This window comes from Tripterygium wilfordii, chromosome 10 (assembly GCF_013401445.1).
Source record: "Tripterygium wilfordii isolate XIE 37 chromosome 10, ASM1340144v1, whole genome shotgun sequence".
Classification (NCBI taxonomy): Eukaryota; Viridiplantae; Streptophyta; class Magnoliopsida; order Celastrales; family Celastraceae; genus Tripterygium; species Tripterygium wilfordii.
This window is the reverse complement of record NC_052241.1, coordinates 9,984,746-10,006,657: the sequence shown is the minus strand read 5'-3', so window position 1 is coordinate 10,006,657 and position 21,912 is coordinate 9,984,746. Positions and strand designations below refer to the sequence as shown.

The 21,912-nt window shown below is 36.2% G+C and overlaps 2 protein-coding genes across 14 annotated transcripts; one reads left to right on the top strand and one right to left on the bottom strand.

Moving 5' to 3' along the window:
• Window positions 1–278: 278 nt before the first annotated feature.
• Window positions 279–11,818, bottom strand: LOC120007058. Of its 10 annotated transcripts, none has more exons than XR_005470128.1 (16): window positions 11,705–11,818; window positions 10,771–11,295; window positions 9,610–9,804; window positions 9,062–9,145; window positions 8,503–8,562; window positions 7,078–7,122; window positions 6,155–6,354; window positions 5,579–6,082; window positions 5,173–5,269; window positions 4,901–5,080; window positions 4,730–4,819; window positions 4,014–4,075; window positions 3,755–3,829; window positions 2,985–3,035; window positions 1,827–1,903; window positions 279–1,408 (listed from the first exon to the last, which is right to left on the bottom strand). XR_005470128.1 is itself a non-coding variant. In XM_038857223.1 (15 exons), exons 1-14 carry the CDS (start codon window positions 11,116–11,118, stop codon window positions 1,874–1,876), a joined length of 2,022 nt encoding a protein of 673 aa, XP_038713151.1. In that variant the 5' UTR covers window positions 11,119–11,694; the 3' UTR covers window positions 279–1,408; window positions 1,827–1,873. The 10 variants fall into 10 exon arrangements, 1 of the variants encoding a protein (XP_038713151.1); XR_005470125.1 differs by having other exon boundaries at window positions 10,771–11,441; window positions 11,705–11,759; XR_005470129.1 differs by lacking the exon at window positions 11,705–11,818 and adding an exon at window positions 3,473–3,573 and having other exon boundaries at window positions 10,771–11,694.
• A 409-nt stretch (window positions 11,819–12,227) lies between these two features.
• LOC120007418 lies at window positions 12,228–21,549 on the top strand. 4 transcript variants are annotated; one of them, XM_038857621.1, is made up of 4 exons: window positions 12,228–12,710; window positions 17,006–17,414; window positions 19,606–19,692; window positions 19,794–21,549. In XM_038857621.1, the coding sequence occupies exons 2-4, from the start codon at window positions 17,091–17,093 to the stop codon at window positions 21,045–21,047; spliced, it is 1,665 nt and encodes a 554-aa protein (XP_038713549.1). In that variant the 5' UTR covers window positions 12,228–12,710; window positions 17,006–17,090; the 3' UTR covers window positions 21,048–21,549. The 4 variants fall into 4 exon arrangements, 2 of the variants coding, with proteins under 2 accessions (XP_038713549.1, XP_038713550.1); XR_005470168.1 differs by lacking the exon at window positions 12,228–12,710 and having other exon boundaries at window positions 16,794–17,414; window positions 19,794–21,126; window positions 21,211–21,549; XR_005470167.1 differs by lacking the exon at window positions 12,228–12,710 and having other exon boundaries at window positions 16,794–17,414; window positions 19,794–21,126; window positions 21,200–21,549.
• Window positions 21,550–21,912: the final 363 nt, after the last annotated feature.

Sequence of the window (21,912 nt, the reverse complement as noted above, 5' to 3'; positions counted from 1 at the left end):
ATATCAGGATGAGCAGGCCGAACAAATAAACATGAAGTTTGGGCCTGGCCTGTTAATAGAAATTGTCAAAGTGGTCCAGCCCAATACCCAAAATGGATTTTGGGCTTATTAGATATGGTATGACTGCAAATCTGTATGACTTGGTATTGGTAAAGATTCCTTCAAAGACACTCCCCTTTGTGTTTTTTCTAAAACTCTGATCGTCAGACTTGCATTCGCGCACAGGGTTAAATATGCAATCATAAAGGTAACTATAAAGGGGATGTTATATAGACTGCTTTGTTAAACTAAGCTTTTATTAAACTCACACATATACAAGAACTTGGGGCTAATAGAACCCAAACATCAGATGCCATATCCCATTGAAATATAGGGATGATGGTCCATTGTTACAAGCAATACAACAGATATATAAAATTAATTGGTGTAAGACACTTGTAACCATTACTTTCACAATTGTTGCACTCCTTAAAATAAAAGGCTCCAAAAGTTTTGTGATTTGACAAATTCTGCAGATCACTGTCCTAAGCAGTAGAGCCAATACCCAGTAGACTGCCATTTGCATCTCTGCATTTTTGCTTGATGCAAGAATCTGATAGAACGGATTTTGCAGGAATATATTATTCTACTGGTTTAATGCCAAGAAGGTATACAAAGGGGGTTAATTTTGCAGGAATATATTACTGCGGAGATGTGACAGTTGACTTCTTACTGGTTTAATGCCAAGAAGTTATACAAAGCATATAGCAGTTAAGAAAAACAGGATTTCTTCCAGAACGCTTCATGAATGCCATCAAATGGCCCTTGTATCATTGTTGAATAAGAAGACATTTATGGAAGAACTGAGAAGGTGCCAAAAAAAAGCAAGTACAACAGGAGAAACAAAGAAAAGGGACCAAGGGATGCATCATATTCAGATCTTAGATTCTTAAATTTTGATGAATAACAAAATTTTCTTTCTTTTTTACTTTAGTGAAGAAAAGAACAAAGAAGTTGAAGAAAGGTGGTACTTGAAAGAAGAAGACTCCAAGATAGGAACACCCAGACAGTCTGATCGCTCCCCAGGAAGAATTATTAAAGCTAAAGTTACCGAGACAAGTTAAATCTCATGATGCGGTAGGCCTTGCACAACATAACATTAGTCAACTTCAAATTCATTACCAGTGGAAATTCCTACAGTCTAGGCAGTTACTAAAAATTTTAGAAGAGTTCATCTTCTTAATGGCACCTAGTTCAATTCATTGCCTTCTTGTATGTGGGAATTGATACACACCTGCCCTTCACTACACCTATATACCGGATGCCTTTTAGCAGAAGAATTTTCAAATGAGAGCCTGGCGTGAATTGACCCAAGTTCAGCAACAAGCTCTCTATGTCGAGGGAGTGTGGGCAAATGACACATTTTCACCTGAGATTTGTGAGGAAACATCAATGAATACAACAAATTCTAAGTTCAGAAAGATTCAGTAACTCAACAGATCAAGTCAAGTTCACTAAATTCCCGAGCAGTTGAGTAACAAGGAGATTCAAAACTTCCATCAATGGCATCCAAATGCATATTATGAAATATGTCACTCAGTATGAGCTAAATAATTTCAAGGGTGCAAAAACATCACTAATCCAATTAAGAGTTTTTTTTTCCATTAAAGTAAACACAGAATATTAGAACATAAAGTGGGAAAATTTTCCAGATGTAAAAGTTTTAACTAAAAAGAACTTCACGGGGATAGCATAGGGAAGGATTTTGGATTGTTTTACCACATGATGATTATGGAACTGAATGTTGGACACATTCCAATGTGGTCAGTAAAACCCAAAGAACGAACCTGGTCTTTCAGCACATTAACAAGAACAAGATTAGATGTTTTAATCTTCAAATCAGCAGGTTTATGTTAATACCAACCTGCAAAATCATAGAAATAAAAGTCTACATAAGATAATGAAGGGGAGGAAAGAAGATGATTTCTAGAAACATATATGGTGGGGTTCTGGCAACAAGATTGCTTTGATCCCAGCTTATGTATGTGATGAGATCGCTACTAAATATGACACTCTTCCTAGATGGGCTACAATATATCTAGTTTCTGCTTAGGTTCACGAATGTAACTTTACATCACAAACCCTACAAGTCCCCCATTTCATCAGGATGAACAGTTCAAAATATTTTGGATAAATTAAAGCAAAACATGACATGAGAAAATGAAACAGAACTTCACCACCAATAAACCAAAAACAATCACAAAACTTAATTGCTGAAAAAAGTCTGTGATATATATATAGGAATTGTGCAATATTATATAGTTCGTTAAACAATATTTCCAGATGTCGTGAGGCCTATATTTGAAAACTTTGTTTTTAATGAGAAGACATTGAATTTTGTTTTTGGTTCTGGACTCAAGGTTTAGTTGAACAAAAAACCAGTTCCCTAGCATAGCTCATAGTTTCCAATTTGTATGGTGAATGACGACCACAGGAGATGTCAAGAAAACAATTGAGACAGCAAAATTGTAGTTCATAATAAGTATCATACATTATTACAAGAAGAGGAAGGTCGATGCAATGTGATTAAAATCTTTTGAAATTCAGTTTCATTCTTCTTATCATCCACATCATCACACTATGAGTGATACTAAATAAACGAATATTTGTGAGACCAAAAGACAAAAAAGAACAAAGTAATGGGTTGGATGTAAGTCTATTGTTACTATATTCATAAACTCCATGTTCATGAATTATAAACTATAACACACTCATGCACGCAGACAATTTGACATCTCCTGCATGGGGTATTTTCTAGATATTTCAAATAATATTAAGAAATATGAGATAACTGCGAACTTCACCTAACAAGCTTACAATGCCTGATTGTGGAGATACTTCAAGAATAGTGTAGGCAATAGAATTTTTTAACTAAAAGGTGCCCATCACATGACTGTTTTTCATCTTAGCAAAAATGAAAGAATAACATACTATATGAAACTCACTATAAAGGGAACTGGTGCATCTAGAAAGTCAAGCATCCTTCCAGGTAGAATCTGCAAAATGAAACAAGGAAATTATGTAAACGGGACCAAAGAGTACTCAAGAATCTTAAATATAAAAGATGTCATAAATAAAATAAGCAATAAATTCACCAAACAAAAACCTTTTAACAATTCTTTGTTAGCAACATAATGAATAACCAAACTCCATTTAACTGAGAAAATGACTGAAATCAATCAACAAACTGAAGTTACCACAATGGACCATGGTATATTATCATAAAGAGAACACAAGATTTAAAGGATTTTTCCCCTTAAAACTCCGGCATAACATATTACACCCTTCCTAAATTTTGGGTTCTTGATTCAACATTAGGAAATTTAGTAGCAAAGTTGCTACTACACAACCTAGAAGGTCATAGTTTCAAATCCCAGAAACAACCTATCCACAAAGCAGAGGTAACGGTGCGTACAACTTGCCTTTCCCCTACCTCACATACCAATGGAGCCTTGCGCATGAGAGTTGTTTAACCAAAATAACAGCCCCTTGCCCTACTCCTTCACAATTTGGCTGGGAATCCGATTGCTATCTCTGAGAGAGTAGGCAGAGATAGGGGAGGTGGGTCTTCAAAAATATTTCACTATAAATTGATCAAGAATAAGATATAAACTAACATCTTTACCGCTGGCTATATCTATAATCTATTACTTCATTCATTGTTATCTAGAATTAAAAACAGATTTTAGTGATGGCTAAATGCTCTGGAACTTACTGGAAGCAATATACTCTGCCATTGAAAAGGACGAATCATGGAAACAACAGATAAGACTGTAGCTGATAGGAAACCCTGCATTGGTGGAATTCCAGTCAAAGCTTAGGGCTAACCCAAAACAATAGTTTCATAACATTCAAATGCTCAACGGCAATAAATAAAAAATATGAGCGAGAAATAGTTAGTTGTATGAAAAAAAAAGAAAAAAAAAACTGATCCTTGGGTTGACGTTAGTTCTAATAACAAAATATTCACTAACCAGGTTAGGGCAGACCACTACAACTTGTTTTTCTAGTAACACCCCAGCCAGTAGTGCAAAACCTGAAAGAAACACTAGATATCAAACATCCAAGTCCCAACTCATGAACAAATTGTATAGCATCAATTTCATCACTGTGCGGAAAAATTTATGAAATTAGTGCACACATATTAGGAAGCAAAAGGCTAAAAAGAAAAAAGTGGTTGAAAAATACACGTAAAACACGAAGTCATACTATGTATCATTTAATGAGATTATGTTGGAGCTGTAATTTCGAGTCATTAATTATCTGTGACATAAAGTACATCTATTTATATAAGTCTTGGAGTTAATATCTGCTTCCTTTGAACATGGTTGAAAATTTTCTTTTTAGATTTCACATCTTCATTATATTAAATCTTTGTCATGGTGGAGGTGGAGCATTACACGCGACACTATTTCCAAAAACCAACATGGCTCTCAAAGTTTTGTTTATTTTTCTAGACTCTCGCTATCGTTTTCAATAAACTCACAAGAGCCCCCAAAAACTACAAATTCAACAAATTTAATCACAGTAAACATGGGCAATATCAAGCATGACCCAGACAACTACAGTTGAAATGAGAAAATCATAGCCGACTAAACTAAAACAATTTGAAGCCCTTAAGCAGCACTAGGAAAAATAAAACACTGAGTTGAACTTCTGCTCTGATATAGCTTAATAGTAAGGACATTACACTTTCAAGTGACAGAACTCGGCACATAGTTGCGGTTGTCCAAATTGACAAAGCAAGTGCTTCCTCGGCAGCAGCCAACTTTGCATTGACCTTTTACCAGGATTAGTAATATCAAGTTTGTAAGCTTACAAAGTAGCGTGGATAGTAAGAACTCAGGAACCAAATAAATACCTCAGCGGCTTCTATTGAATCTAGATATTTTCCAGGAATGCCAAAGGCTTCAACTGAAGGTCGTCTATATTCAACTGCCTGTAAATGTTCGAGAGGCCGAAACACTATTTCACTTCCTCTGGCAGGAATAGGCAGAGCGTGATAGCTGCAGACTATCTGTAGTAGATCGTTTTTGTTTTCCTATCAAGGTGACACAAAACTCTAAAATTAATTAAGAAGAGGGAGGGAAAGTAATATAAAGATATAAACCGGAGAAACAATGGTGAACGAACCCTTGCCCATTCCATTATTAATTCATCACCAAAATCCTTTTCAGAGTTCAAGAAAAGTATGTCATCCTCGTCTTCTGATGCCATGCTTCTGACTGGACTGCCAAAGACAACACCGTAGTTACCAAAATTATGCCAGAGTAAATGTGAATTAGATGATGAAGATCTTTAGTACCAAGTTAACTCAGACAATGCAAGTTCACCAAAATGACCTGAAGAATGATTATATATCATAACTGGAATTGCAGAGATTTCTCAACGACTGACTGATGTAACATGATAAATTTTCTAAACAAGGCCAGTGTATAAAGTAATAGTGATTTCATTCCTATACAGAACTAATAGTGATTTCATTCCTATACAGAAGTTAATTATACAAATAAACCTATTATAGTTACTGATCTACCACCTGAAAAGGCACTCAGAACTCCCAACACCCTCCATTGTGCGGCTCCTAAAGCACCAAAAGGAACCTATCACTGGAGAAACCTGGCCAACTTCCCCACTGCTGTACATTCTTTCTAGAGCATCAAAACGAGTTTCCGACACCTCAGAGGCACATTCATCAAAATACTGTGAGTTCCTCCTTCCATCTTTGTCTACTTCCCTTGCTTGACGAAGATCTGAAGATTCACTGGCAGTGACACTTTCAGGAGATGGTGGGTCCGACATCTTTAATGAAGAGGATTGGATTTCATCATCTGATATGATTCCAGTGGCAGCAGCTGCAAGAGCCACTGCACTGTCAACAGGTATTGCAGAAGCCATCAAATCAGCACTGCAGTCCGTACGAGGAGACTCAACATACCCATTCATTTGACAATGAAGTTTGGCTGCTGAAGGGACATAACTGGTGAGAGACATTTCCGTGACAAACTGTGTTATCCTATTTAAACGCTCCTGTGCAATGATACTGCATCCCAAGTAGGAAACATAGTAAGTTAAATCACAGATAAAGCTTCCTTTCTAAAGCAAATGAATATACCTGTTCAACATCTCGTAATGCAACTCAAAGAAAGGAACCCTGGTTAGCACACAGTAGCAGCGAGGCGCAGAAACTAAATAACGGCAGCACCTTCCTGATGATTGAGAAAGGGGTGATGAGGTAGCTAAGATGCCAGGAGGCTTCTGAACCATTTCTGTGACATGTAAGCAAACCCCATAAAGTGTAGCATTGTCCACCGCCTGAACAAGGGTGCATAAAAACTCTCATCAGCATCCGACTAGTGGCTTTTAAGCGTAGTAGAACTCTATAAAGAGATTGAAAAAAAATGACACAAACAAACTCAAACTAGAGGAAAAACTTTGATGTACGCCATGTTTCCTCTCCATAATTCTATATGTATTCACAACCACATATATTAATATCTCCAAGACTTTTATCACTCTGTAACTTGCTTTCAAACCAGCTGACAGTAGAAGAAACTAGTTGACTTAGCTCCGCATAATCAACAGCATGCTATTTTGTAACTAAACCCTGATGAAAATTAAAAACTTAATATAATTGAAATAAAGCAAAAAAAAAATTGCACTTTTCAATTTCGCAAACAATAATAAAGAAAAAACAATCCACGAAAAAAGTATTTCAAAGGAAAAAACACTTACAATTTTCTTTTCCATTTTGTGATCAATAATTCAAAAGCAAATGCTTAGCCAAAAAAAAAGACACTACAATAATAATTACAATGTTAGGGGAAAAAACAATAAAAAAGTATGCAGACAGAGAACATATAGCAAGGTTGACAAAAAACACAGGAGTACAATGCATCACAATTTGATTTCCTATTTTCCTAAATTTATTGAGTTAATGTCATGTTGCTTGGAGAGAAAAAAAAAACCCAAAGTCCACCAAGGTAGCAATTTTAAAACAGTAGGTAGCTCACAAATGAGATGAAGAAACAGATATACCTTAAGTGAAAATACAAATGACAGATCATCTCTCCCTAAATGCTCCCGTGGACAATACAGAAAATTTAGAAATTGTGCATGTAACAACAATCTATTGCTTTATTGCTCATTATTGAATTAAATAGAAGATAAGTATGTCAACTTGCACCAATTCTAGATGGAGACATCATACTTTTTTTAATTGGGAGCACAAGAGTGGTAGTCTGGTTTTCCCAAAAGCATAAAATTCAATAGAGGCTCAAGATTACCGAAATTATCAACCCGAGCTTTGAACCCAGGTGAGCATAACTTGATACTATTGATATTTTTGCAATTTCTTTTTTTTTTTTGGGAGATCAAGAGTTTGAGTTCTCACTTTCCCAGGAGCATAAACTTAAATAGAGATGCTCAAGATTAGGAGCTCAGTTCCTTTCTCAATTTCTAGAAGCTACTTCATGAAAATAACTCTGATAGTAGCATGGACGATAGGGTTAAGGAGGCTTGAGACAGATTTCAGCAGTACTGTCCTCCTTTAAACATAATTGTTGAGGAAAAAAAAGAGAGATAATCCAAACCAGTCGTAGATTTCCCTGATATTGCATTAGGAAGACTAAAAGTCCATCAAAAGATGCCCTTTTAACCTAAGAAGCCATTTGGGGGAAATGAAATTTCGACAGACAAGAGGCTTTCCCTTTTTGATGGATGCTCTCTTTGCAAATCAGTAGAAGAATCAAGAATCAGTAACCATCTTGTTGTTCACAGCATCTGGACTTGGAAAGTTCAGGAAGTAGTTTTTGAGACCATTTTTTAAGAGCAAGCTTAGGAAATAGTTGGAAGCTAATAGGTCCAAAGTGTGTCATGAACAACCTAGCCCTTGAACTGCAATTCAAGTTGTTCCTACAACCATCCGTTGATTGGTCTGGAAGGAAAGAAATAACTTTGGCTTCATGGCTATTGCACTAACGTCTTTCAAAAAGAAAATTTGTTGCAATTACTTTCTGGGTTGCAACTTGCTGCTGCTTGATATAATATCTTCTTGCATTCCAAGGAAAAGATGCCAATATCTATCATGGAGCGGATTTCAACTAAAGGAAAAACAGAATCTTCAACCCCAAGCTCTTTTGTTAATGTTTGTATTAAAAAATGGGCTATGTTAAATTTTGCTCCTCTTTCTAATGTAAGAACTGTCATGGGGCTATTATAGTTTAGCCTCCTTCTAGCTTCTGTTTGTACCTTGATTCTAGTTGAATTTCCTACCACTTCAAAAGATGGGGAAACAAAATAGAAACAGAAAGGGCTGCAACAGATCAATATCTATCACAGATATCTCTTATGACTAAGATATCAGAGCAAATCACACTTTGTGACCAACACTAAAAGCTTTAGAATAAAACTAAAAACACTTTGATACTTCACTTGATGCAAAATGAGACTTTTTTGGCATACCTGTCCATAAACTAGTTCGTTGAGATCACTTAGTGACGGAGTCCTCTCCAGCAACCGTGCCTTTAGGAGGATAGTCCATTAGTGAAACAATGTGTTACTGATCAGAGTTCATTAACAACAACAGCAAATAAAAAGACACAAAAATTATAGATCGGAAAATACAAATTCATATATTTGTGATTAAAGAATGTTCCTTTCAAAAGAAATTTGAGGGGAATTGAAATGCTTCTGTATGTATAAAATGAAAGTGCTTCTTCAAGTGTGATATCAGACACCATCGGATAAAAAGATAAGCTCATATGGATACCAAGTAATACATATTGGCAACGCATGGTTGGAAATCATTTTACTGAAAGCCAAACTGCAAATTAGTTGAAACTTGAAACTAAACTAAACCATATACAGTCAGTTACAAATTTGTCAAAGCGGATAAGAAGAACAAAGAAACATAATCAGAAAAATTAAAAAGAAAGATATATACACAGAGTGGGCAATAGAAGTATAATTGGATCCAATCCTGGTGACTAAAGAAATTATGATAACATAACCAGGGGCAAACCTTAACACCTCCAGGGAAACAGAAGGCAGACAGATCCTTCAGGCGCATTGCTAATCTCTTCCCAGGAGGATATTTAAAAAGTGTCTGTACATCATGGAAAATTTAAATAAATAAGTGACTCCTACTATTCCCAGCCTATATGAGAAAGGACGAGAAAATACTTGTAAGGAACACAAATTAAAATTATCAAAATTAAAAAACACTTCTCCAAAGGAATGCAACTGAAAAGGCTAGCCAACAAGTAGGGTGTCTACTAGAGCAAAAATGACTGTTCAAATCAACATGAATAAATTTCAAACAGAAAAATTTTTCTCCATAGTAAAACATAAAAAAAATTCTCATTTGGAAGCAAAAAAAATACAGTATTGTATATGCCATTATACAAAATACAATCATTTAAAGATTAAAGGAATGCAGAGGAAATCATGAACATGTTTACGCCATACAAACTTATAGGAAACATAACAACAAAAGTTTAGCTCATAGGTTATTGAAGATATGATGAGAGATCCAGGGCAAAAAAAAACTAATTTACTGATGCATTCAACCTGAGGCTCCAATGTTGGAAAAGAAGGACCTCGATAATCTAGCATTTCTATTAATCCAGATTTTTTCATATCCAACTCCCATTTTTTCCTTTTTGCAAATGCGTTCTCCACAACTTCAAGATTTGCATCTGGATGAAGACCCACAATGATGAAGTGCTCAAAAAGTGATGTGGGGTCCTTATACTGTACATGTTCCTACAACACATCGTCGTATCATCATTTGACAAGGCAGATAAATCTTTATGAAACAAAAATGACCATAGCTAAAGCACTAAATAACTAAATCATAAAATTGCATGTGAAAAATACAAATATAACAAGCAGCATTGTTTGAGTTTCAAAGTAAAAGTGTCAATGTATTAGATATCACAAGTTTGTCAATGCACAGGAAAATACAAGACAAATTTAGAAATAAGTATGTGGGTATAACTTCACACATATATGCCCCAAGGCCCCCAACCAATAATATCAAATTGAATTGAAAGAAAAAAAAAAAAGAATTCAACATGGTTCTGCTTTAAGACAGGAATACCACGAAAAATTTGAGAAACGTTATACAGGAGAATCAGATACCATTTTTCTTGTGTTCCACCTGAGGAGATCAACACCGTATTATGATTTCTTAAACTCATGCAACAAACCTCGCTAATCTGTATATGGACAGTGCCTTCAAAAGGTAGCATTCTAATATATTATTTCTCCTTTTCCTTATTCCTTTAGGCAATAAATATTTTCCCAGTTAACAAGATGCATGTAAGGGATTATTTTGCAAATAATAGTAAAGGGTGCTGTGCAGCAACTTAGCTACACTAAAATATAAGGCCATCCACCCTCATCATCCAAAACCAAATTACGATCGCTTGGTGACAACTCATTGAGCATTCTCCAAAAAAAAAACATAGCTCCTTATACAAAAGGAATCGTCTAAACTCAATATATCTCCAGTATTGAAATAGTATAACTATAAACTGTCTTTTTTTTTTAAAAAAAAAAACATAATTCTACAGAGAATCTTAAGCCAGTTCCCTATATACAATGGGGAACTTAAGCTTAAAAATATTGTACTGCAATGTTACTTTATAGTCAAGCAAAATTGCAGAACATTCATTTGTATGTTCATTCATACCATGACCAAACACAAAAGTATTAAGAACAAAGTACCAGAGTTTTGGAGTGAAGCTGATACCACTGGCGTTTTTGGTTACCCAAGACCTCAGGGTTGAAGTTTGGGTTGTAATCACGCTCCCTTGAATTGGCACCCCATCGCCATGCCTTCTGTACCTGACTCTTCAACCTCTGAAAACTGCTGGTACGTCTGTGCACCACAGGCGTAACTTCGCTTTGACTTCGCCTGTGTCCTGGCCCTGACTGGGAGTTAGGGTTACCTAAGTGCACACTGTGCACTGCTTCACCAGCCACTTCAACTGCCTCCTCGGACAAATGATGCAGCACCCCATACGGTGATGTTGGCCGGTCCTCATGTCCCTCCCCATCCTCTTTTGAATCCATTTTTAGGCTCTTACCTCATCCTTTGTGATCCCCATTTCAGAAAATGAAAATCACAGCCTCCACTAAAGCCTAAGCTCCAATTCATCATACCATCCACACTAATTTTTACAAAAGCAGGCAGCCATAACTCCAGTTTTACAAACCAACATAAAAAGCTCCATTCAACTGCTATTCCTCCTGTGCATTATTAAAACTTAATTGACTTCCTCATTCAATCAGCTCTGCTCAAATAATGTACACAGATAATCGAAGAAAACAAGACTCAATGTTTTGACACAATTTGGGCGTTCTGATGCAAATGAGGATACCCAAACGCCCACTTTCTGCAGAAGCAAATAAAATCAGAATTTGTAGAGTATTTCAATACAAAACAATAATGCAGAGAGTAAATTTTCAAATCAAGAACATTAATACCCATTGTTTCCATATCTCCTTCAGAATACGAAAAGTATCTACATACGTAACCGAACTTGACGATGATAATGTGAATTGAAACACAATAAATGCGTGAAGAAGATGAAAAAGTTAACCAGAACCAAAAAAAATTTTAAAAAAAAGGGGAAAAAATCAAAAAGAAACGCAAAACCTCATCGATATACGAGAGAGCGATGTAGGGGAAGTTAGCGCATGCCAGGTTGTGCAAATATCGAAATTGAGAACGTAGTGATCTAATTTACTTTATGATCAAGTGAGAAATTTTTTATATACACAGATCTAATTTACTTTATTATCAGGTAAAAAACTTTTATATACGTAGGTCGTCTATCAATCGGTCCACGTTTAAATTTATATAAAATGTTGAAAGAATAAACTTGTATGATCGATTTGAAAAGACAAACGTGGAGGTACTGCAAAGTATCTTTGAAGTTCAACGTGTCCCAATGTAACGCTTGCATTTATGGAATTGTTGAAAAAAAAATGTGGGCCCCACCATTCTTCACGCGACAGATCTCCTAAAACTGAAAGGCTGAAAGCTTAAAGGTCTTTATAATATTTTACAATTTTATTTGACGAAATGTTATTCTTTTTCAACGGGTTTTTTCCTTTCTTTTATTCTTTTGGGCCTAGTTGCTGGGCCATCGGCGAAGCACTATCACGGGCCTCCATGGGCCGGACCGTTCTGATTGCAACCCAGGTCCCTCTTCCAATCAGGCACATCTCCTTCTCCATCACGTAGTGACCCATAAAATTCACCACCAATCTCTGAACAAGAAGCCATTGATCTTCTTCGCTGTTACTATATCTAGTCTTCTTCTGCTCCTCTCGCTCTTCTTCGTCCAATCCGAGCCTTTCAAATCCCTAGTCTTGTGGGTCTCGCTCTCCCTCCTAATCGGCCCCTTCGCCCCATCTAAGCTCTCCGGAGAAGATATTCGCGTCGGTCAAGGTCCAATTTTGGAACCTCCCCTCGTTGACAAGCCCGAATCATCGACGAAAAAACCACATCTGAAGAAACGCCCAAAACTCATGGCTGTGTATTCAACTCCGATCATTGAGAACTCACTCTATTTTCTTCTTGGAATGAGTTATGTGTGTGGGGTTAGGAGCCCAACACTAAAAAAAGACACTTTCCTATATAAGTCAAGGAAAGTCGGGTATGCATAGTAAATTTTGGCGAGTGACTAAATTTTGGGTTTTATTGAAAAATGACCCTTGCTAATAAACATTTTCCAAATATAACACTTTTTTTTAAAACACTTAAATCTGACCCTTTCAGTTAAGGAAAAGACAGAGATACCCTTTCACGTCTTTTTATGCATTTCCCTCTCACTTGCAACCCTAAAAATGTTTTCCCTCCTAAAACTACTTCCCTCTCTCTATGAAACCTCTCTCTCTCCTTCAAACCCAGTAAAACCGCCCCATCTATACCTCTTTCCTTCAAACTTTGTCACAGATCTAGTGAAATCCATATGCTCAAACTCAAATCTTCAAGGTTGAAGTGTCGCGACGTCAAATCTCCGTTAGTTGTCATAGCGATGTTGCCCACAATGCCAACAATCCTAAAGTCAGCAATGCAAGCTCCGTCTTCGTTCCCGTTGAACACAGAAGTGCTCACCGTCGTCGATAAGTGTCCCGCCCTTCGTACAAAATATTTCGTTGATAAATGCCTGTTTTTTTTCGTTGAGAACTATATTTGTTTTCGTTGATGTAAGACAAATTTTTCGTTGGAAACTTCGTTTGTTTTCGTTTAACTTAGACAATTTTTTCGTTGATAATATCACGATTTAAATGAAGGGTTTTTCTCAACCAAAGACTTTAACCATGGCTAGATGCATAGCACAAAACATTGTTCGACCAGTTAAAATGAATGGGATGGTTATTACTTAAGTTTTGTTAAATGCTTAAATGGAATATTGAAGGATGTTCGAAACTTACCTATTACAAAGTTGATGGATCATCTGCAGCCTTTATTACAACGAAGGTTTCATGAGAGACGATCAATCATTGTTGAAATGAAAGGCGAACTGATTAACTATTATGATAAAGTTTCAGAAGAAAGAAGGGATATGTATATAACGTAATTTATTTTTTGTTGATAACGTTGAGAATTTTAGTTGATGATCTATTTATTTTGTTGGGAATTTTGTTATTTTGGTTGACAAACTTTTTTGTTGATAATTATTATTTTCGTTTACTACTTAAGTTTTTTCGTTTATAGTTAATTTAATAGTATTTTCATCGACAAATAATTTAGTTTACGTTATAATTTTGTTTATTATTATAATTTTATCGTTCATAATTAAAGTTTTTGTTAAATTGGCAGGGCTAGAGTCATGACTGTGGAGCCTATTAGTATAAATATTTTTCTTGTGAAAGACAGTGATGTTGGAGGACAAGTGGATTTGGCCAGTAAGACTTGCTCCTGCAGAGTTTTTGATCTTGATCAGATAACTTGCGTCCACGCATTTGCAGCATGTAAAGTTAGGAAATTACCAACAATTTCCTTGTGGTTGCCTTATTACCGTACTGATATGTTTCTACTAACATAAGCAGAACCAATCAACCCTATTTTGAACACAGACACTAATGTGTTGATTGAGGAAGTGAGAGTTCTGCTACCACCAGCAACCAGGAGAAAAGTGGGAGACCAAGGAAACGTTGAATATCATATTCCGGTGAGCAAATATCAAAAAAAAATGCAGTCATTGCAAACAAGATTGTCACAACCATCAAACTTGTAGTGAGCCCATTGTTTTACACCCTAACACGTCATGACCATGAGAATTATGGTTGATAACTATTATTTGTAACGTTGATTACTGTAATTGTTTACGTTGATAGTTATTTGTTAAGGTCACTAATTTTTCATTGATAACTATTGTATGTAAGGTTTATTATTGTATCTGTTTTCGTTGATAGTTATTTGTGAGGGTCACTAATTTTTCGTTGATATCTATTATTTGTAACGTTGATTACTGTAATTGCTTTCATTGATAGTTATTTGTTAGGGTCACTAATTTTTCATTTATAACTATTATATGTAAGGTTTATTATTGTAACTGTTTTCGTTGATAGTTATTTCTTAGGGTCCCAAATTTTTCGTTGATAACTATTGTTTGTAACGTTTATTACTATAATTGTTTTCGTTGATAAATATAATATATCATACATAGAAATTAAATAATTAGAGTTATATAAATTAAATACAGTTAAATACAATATCATTTTCTGATCATCAATATAAATAATCACTTCATTCTTTTCATCCTCATTTTCTTTTTTTCTTCTTCTTTTTCAACAATCTCCTCTACACTCTTCTTCTCTTCCTTTTTGTACGTATTCTGAGTCGATTTGAGGGCCAAAATTTTCTGCTCAATTGAATTGAGCCTTACGAAAATATCAATTGTATCATCCAACTTTTTAGCTAAAGTAACATCAGGTTCAACTTCGGGCTGTTTATTCTTGGATTACTTAAATTTCTTTGCCATGTTCACTATGAATTCAACATTCTCATCTATATTAGTAATATAATTCTGGTCACGCTCTGAATGTGTGGGAACTATTTCAATGACATGTACCTGAAGATGAAAAAAATCATATAAATTAATAAACTATATTGTAAATCATTATCAACCTAATAATACACTTATCAACTAAAATATAATATATTGTCAACGTAAAAATTTACATTAGCAACGTAAACATCTATATTGTCAACGTAAACATTCTCATTAACAACGTAAACATTTTCACCATCAACGAGAAAAAATATATTTACCTTCTCATCTTCCAATAAATCATTGATTGTCTTGGATTTTGGTGCCTTTGTTGATGATCACTTCAACACTATGGGCAGCATTTTAACATCAAGATCGTTGGGAAAATGTTCAGCAATACTGGGACTAACCTCATAAGCCAACAATTAAAAAATCCAAGGAAAACTCAAGAGATTGTGCCACTTATAATCATTTTTCTTCTCCTTAAATTTCTCAGATCTACCAACAACACAATTGTTCAGGGACTGAATTGTTTTCTTGTAGGACAAAATACCCCATGGATACTTATTAAATAGATCCACAGTCATGACTCTAACCCTGTCAATTTAATTAAAACTTTAATTATCAACGATAAAATTATAGTAGTAAACAAAATTATAACGTAAGCTAAATCATTTGTCGACGAAAATATTATTAAACTAACTATAAACGAAAAAACTTAAGTAGTAAACGAAAATGATAATTATCAACAAAAAAGTTTGTCAACCAAAATAACAAAATTCCCAACAAAATAAATAGATCATCAACTAAAATTCTCAACGTTATCAACAAAAAATAAATTACGTTATATACCTATCCCTTCTTTCTTCTGAAACTTTATCATAATAGTTAATCAGTTCGCCTTTCATTTCAACAATGATTGATCGTCTCTCATGAAACCTTCGTTGTAATAAAGGCTGCAGATGATCCATCAACTTTGTAATAGGTAAGTTTCAAACATCCCTCAATATTCCATTTAAGCATTTAACAAAACTTAAGTAATAACCATCTCATTCATTTTGACTGGTCGAACAATGTTTTGTGCTATGCATCTAGTCATGGTTAAAGTCTTTGGTTGAGAAAAACCCTTCATTTAAATCGTGATATTATCAACGAAAAAATTGTCTGAGTTAAACGAAAACATACGAAGTTTCTAACGAAAAATTTGTCTTACATCAACGAAAACAAATATAGTTCTCAACGAAAAAAAACAGACATTTATCAACGAAATATTTTGTACGAGGGGCAGGACACTTATCGACGACGGTGAGCACTTCTGTGTTCAACGGGAACGAAGATGGAGCTTGCATTGCTGACTTTAGGCTTGTTGGCATTGTGGGCAACATCGCTATGACAACTAACGGAGATTTGACGTCGCGACACTTCAACCTTGAAGATTTGTGTTTGGGCATATGGATTTCACTAGATCTGTGACAAAGTTTGAAGGAAAGAGGTATAGATGAGGCGGTTTTACTAGGTTTGAAGGAGAGAGAGAGGTTTCACAGAGAGAGGGAAGTAGTTTTAGGAGGGAAAACATTTTTAGGGTTGCAAGTGAGAGGGAAATGCATAAAAAGACGTGAAAGGGTATCTCTGTCTTTTCCATAACTGAAAGGGTCAGATTTAAGTGTTTTAAAAAGAAGGGTTATATTTGAAAAATGTTTATTAGCATGGGTCATTTTTCAATAAAACCCCTAAATTTTTGCGAGTTGTAATTTATTGTCAGAGTCCTTGCACTTCAATAACTCCATAATCTGTCCACTTCCTAGATTTCTCCCCAAATCAGAAATGTTTGGGGGAAAATCTTTATCTGGTTAGGAAACTTTTATCATTATCTGTTTCATAGAACAATTGTTTCATCTTGTCTCGTCTATCTATCGCTTTATTTATCGCAAATTGATAATGGAATTTTGAAGGGAGAATCTATCTTGCGAATGAAAAGGGTGGAATTTCGATCGGGAAACCCAGTTTTTGGTCTGATTCTGATTTCAGTTGCTTTGGATGATGGGGTCTGCTTCGCAAGTTTTTGATATCAGCTCGGATGAGGAAACTGTAGTGGAGGATGTTAAATGCAACCCGGAAGATTACCTCTGGCTGGAGGAGATTCTTGAAACCGTGAATAAGAAAACGGACGACTCCGATGAGGTTGTCGTACTGGGCGAGTACAACTCGAAGTCCCAAACCCTCAAAGCCGCCAACATCGAGGATGACGACGACTGCATCGTTTTGGACGGCGACCCAGATAAGGTTTCGCGTGCCGGTGAAGATGTCAACCAGTGCGATGGCGATTCTGATGAAGTGATAGTTGTTGGACAGAAGGGCCAGGTATGTACAGAATCATTAACAATGTGTCAGTTTTTTGGAATTTACTACCGCGTTTTGGAAGAATAGTAGGCACTGTTATTGAGTGTAAATTTTATGTATTGTTGATGTTTATCGATCTTGGGGTTTTCTTTGTTTGGTCAGTTGTCTTTTTTTCTGGACAGTCATTAGTTCATTACGGAAACATGGTCCGCCATGTGATTCCCCTTGGATCTTGTTTCTGTTTTAGGTTCTTGTTAATCTAAATTATTTTTTTTCTTTCCTTGTATGTGTGCGAGTTTCAAGGTTTTACCTATCATTTCAGGTTTCTTTGTTATAGTTTAGAGCTGTAAATAGGTGATTAAGTGACAAAGTTATTGGTTTAGATTTTGAAGTGTCAGAATATTTCGACATTTAATATTAGAATCTAGACGAATTTCCCTCTTGGCATGCTACTTGTGATAGTAATTGACTCAAATTATTAGCATCTTTTATTTTATTTTTGCAGAATTAACATCTTTTGTGAGAAGTTAAAAAGGGAACGACTTTTAGGGCCACAAGGGGGTGACGCCTCGTTTATGATGGAGAACAATACAAAGCTTTATCATTGATAGTTGCAGAATTAAAAGTATTTGTGATATCTGTTCTATATGCAATGTAGGGTTAATTGTATATATTCTTAGATATGTGAACTTTGTGAAGGATATGTTATAGACTTGTTGTTTGCACTTTCTCTATGTGTTAGAGTAGCCATTCATTTCACTTGTGCTAAAATTACAATGATGCCTTCAAATCGGTGGCATCTTCATAAGAAGTTAGCTTTTCATATAAATCTACGTCTAATAGTCTCTGGTCATCCAGCAATCAAATATACAAATCAACCACAGACTATGGTAGCCTTTAATTGCAACGTGTGCTTGAGTTTAGTAATTCCAGCAACTATTGGTGTATGTCTTGCTAAGTCCACCACCTAGCTGTTCGATCTGCACTGAAGTGCCACTCACAAGTACCTACTTAACTCATGTCCTATCCGTCAGTTCTCTGCAAATTTCTCAAAAACCGGTTTTTTAGCTCTCAAACGGTAGGCTTGCAATTTGTGACTCTCTTCATGAGACAGCTACTGTGTGCACTTTCATTCATTAGTGGGTTTTTTCTCATGTGCTTGTTCTGCTGAAAGGCTGAAAAACCACCCATTTCCATCGAATATCGGCCATGTATGGTTTAATCTGTCACTCATTATCTACCAAATTGTTTGTTTTTACTGTCTTATTAGCAAGTTCAAAGTTGATTTGATTTTTGCTAAATCCCCAATCTGTTAGTGGTTAGATGTGTTACATTACATCAGATGTGATACTTTAGCTTACTTGTATTATTAGAGTTAGATTGCCTGCACCATTACAATTGTAACACTTGATGACCAAGTTGGGCAGCTTTTAATTTGTTTTACAATCTTTTGTCAGCTTGAGTAGCAATATGTGAGGAATTAAATCCCTTGAACTGTGAAAAAAGTGTGGTGCTTCATGCTCCCTATTTTTTTAACAAGCTTCTGTCAGCTTGAATGGCAATCTGAAAGGATCTATCCTTGTAGACGTATGTCTCTTTATTCTTTGAAAGAAGTGTGTTGACAAAGTTGATTACTGATAGGTAATGCCTATGGGGATAACTGGTTTTGTCTGTGGCAGACGAACGCAGGTTTATATCTTGCCACAGATGGCAAAAAAAAAATGTTCTCTTAAAAGAAATGAGTCTTTGGCTTGCCAGCACAGGTTCTGCATGCTTCAAAAACATTATGATGCATAAAGTGGGTGCAAATATTTGTAGAAAAATTTAAGGACGTCAGTGGTCCTGGTAAGATCCAGACCATCAGAATCAATTACCATCTAGTGGGCTGTCAGTGGGACTATGCTGCTTATAGTGAAGATTCCTACTGAAATTTATTTTCAAAGGAATATAAATCTCATTAGGTTTACTCCTCTTTTTTTGTGTCTTTAGATTTGCTATGTTATTCTAGGTATTTCAGCCTTTGATTTGATTGCATAAAATGCAAAATATGCCTGAGAATGGATATTTACAGGCATAGATGTGAGCTCTAGTTATGCACATTGATTCTATTAGTGTTTGTTTATTTGATTTTGTATTTGTTAATTAAAACTTTACTTGGCAACCACAATGTTCTAACTAAATTTCTGCTGCAATTCTTTGTTAATGTTTACAGATTGCGTGCAGGGACTACCCCCATGCACGATATCTCTGTGCTAAATTTCCTTTCAGTTCCACCCCTCATGAAAGTTACTGTGACCGGGTAAGTCGCCATTCTAAACTTTGGCCTTTATAGCAGTTTCTGGTTATAATCCAATTATTGAGAGCCTGCCGATCAGATATTGTATTTATGCTGATGTGCAGTGCCACTGTTTTGTTTGCGACTCACCTGCACCATGTGCTCACTGGGGTAATGGGGTCTCCGGTATCAGGCATTGTCATGCCACTGATAAACAAGAGTTCTGGAAAGCTGAGCGTAAAAGTTATAAGCTGAAGAAAGATCTTGTGCCACCTGTTCCAGAACTTCATGATGCTCCTCTCCCTGCTTCACTGCCCCAAGTTGAGCGTGGTCGATCTCTAGCACGAGATGATATCTCCAGAAGGACTACATTTCGTCCCTGCTCTACAGACGAGTTTAGCGTCCCAAACATTATTAGTCAGGGTAGAAGTCAACAGCCTGGAAATGTTTGCAGCAGAAACGCTTACCATCCTCTACCAGCGACAAAGCAGGTTCTTGGTGTATCTAATAGTGCCATCCAGAGGAGCAGAGGTTCTAGTATTGGCAACTTAGGCACCCATCCTGCCTCTTCGAATACAATGTTTAAAAGGCCAGGCGTTGTTGGGGGCCCTATGACCAATTGTCGATCTGTTCGGGGTCCATCGAACAATATTAATTCTGGTCATTCATCACCATATACAAGAACTCCTCAACGATCTGTTCGTGGTCCATCAAACAATATTAATTCTGGTCAGGCATCACCATATACAAGAACTCCTCAACGATCTGTTCGTGGTCCATCAAACAATATTAATTCTGGTCATGCATCACCATATACAAGAACTCCTCAAATGGCTGCATCAAATGAGAAAAATCCCTGTGAGTGGCAGAACAGTTATCCGAATATGAGTTTGGGATCATATGCATGTTGTAGCTCCCCACAGCCCAACATGGGGAATGTTTCTGTAGACACGGTGCTCTCCTATCCCCAAGTATATTGTCAAACTACCTCCCAACCAAATGAAGGCCAAAATATACTTGGGAATCAAAGTCAAAACCCCACTAATCCAGGCACCTCTAATCTGGGATTTGAATGGGTAAACAGCGCAAGTGAAAGCAATCTGCAACCTTCAGTTGGAAACATCCAACTTGATAATGCGGGGCAGACTGATGGGGCACTACATGTTGATCAATTTGATTCCTGTTTAACCAGAAGTGCCGGACTCAATTATGATTACCATTATTATGAGAGCTTGTTTTCTGAAAACCAGTCTGCTCCAGTGGTTCCAGAAAGCCATGTACCTTCTGATGATGTTTTTTCCGCTGAACTTACTGGTGTTGATGCAGGCATGCTCTTATTTGATTTTGAAACTTCTTGGAATGGGCTTACACGTGTGTAGTCCACAATCACTGCCTGTGCTTCTTATCAAGAAGCAAAGTTAGCTTATATTACAGAAGTGAGGGAATCCTCTTCAGTAGGTTGGTTCAAAGCTCTTTTTTTTATTAAAGGGGGTTTGGTTGCTGTACTTATTTCTCGAGCTGAATTGTACAGAATCTCCATAGGTTCAATGCTGTACAGAGGCCGGATGACTGTTCTACCGATCCCTAAAGATCAAACTTTGTTTGTCAGGCGTTATGGTGTTGCTGTATTGTTGCCGGATCGTTATCATGCCTATTGGTAGCAGTTCCGCACCCATGCCTTCTCTGTGTCCAGATACATAACTTAGATGTAATTTTAATTGCCTATCCAAATTTGTTATCATAGGCTGAGGATTATTGAATGTCTGGTGGTTTTCCTTGTTATCGCGGGCATGGCAAGAATAACTTGCTTGTTTGTTTGCCACCAGCAGAAACAAAAATGTGGGATGTCAATAAAAGGAAAATGGATTTAGTGTCTTTTTACATGGTTTACTATGACTATGCTGCTTGGGCAGAAATTTTCCATCATTCCTGTTAAAGAGTATACCTTAACAGGGGGTTATATTTTGAAGAGCAAACACTATGTTACAACTTTAGTACTTAAGCTATACTGAAATTCGTACTTGTGTGTACAAACAACTGCAATGAAAGAACAGACATTGACTTAAAGAAACCACATATAAAAGGGATCAGTTTCAGGGAAGGTGTACGATGAAAAGTCACGAGCTCGGAATTACATGAAATTTGGCGAAGTAACTCGATTCAGCTTACATGAAATTTGGCGAGGTAACTCGATTCGGCTTGGTCGTAAAGACAAGTAGTTATGCAACTAGCTCCAAGCTATTT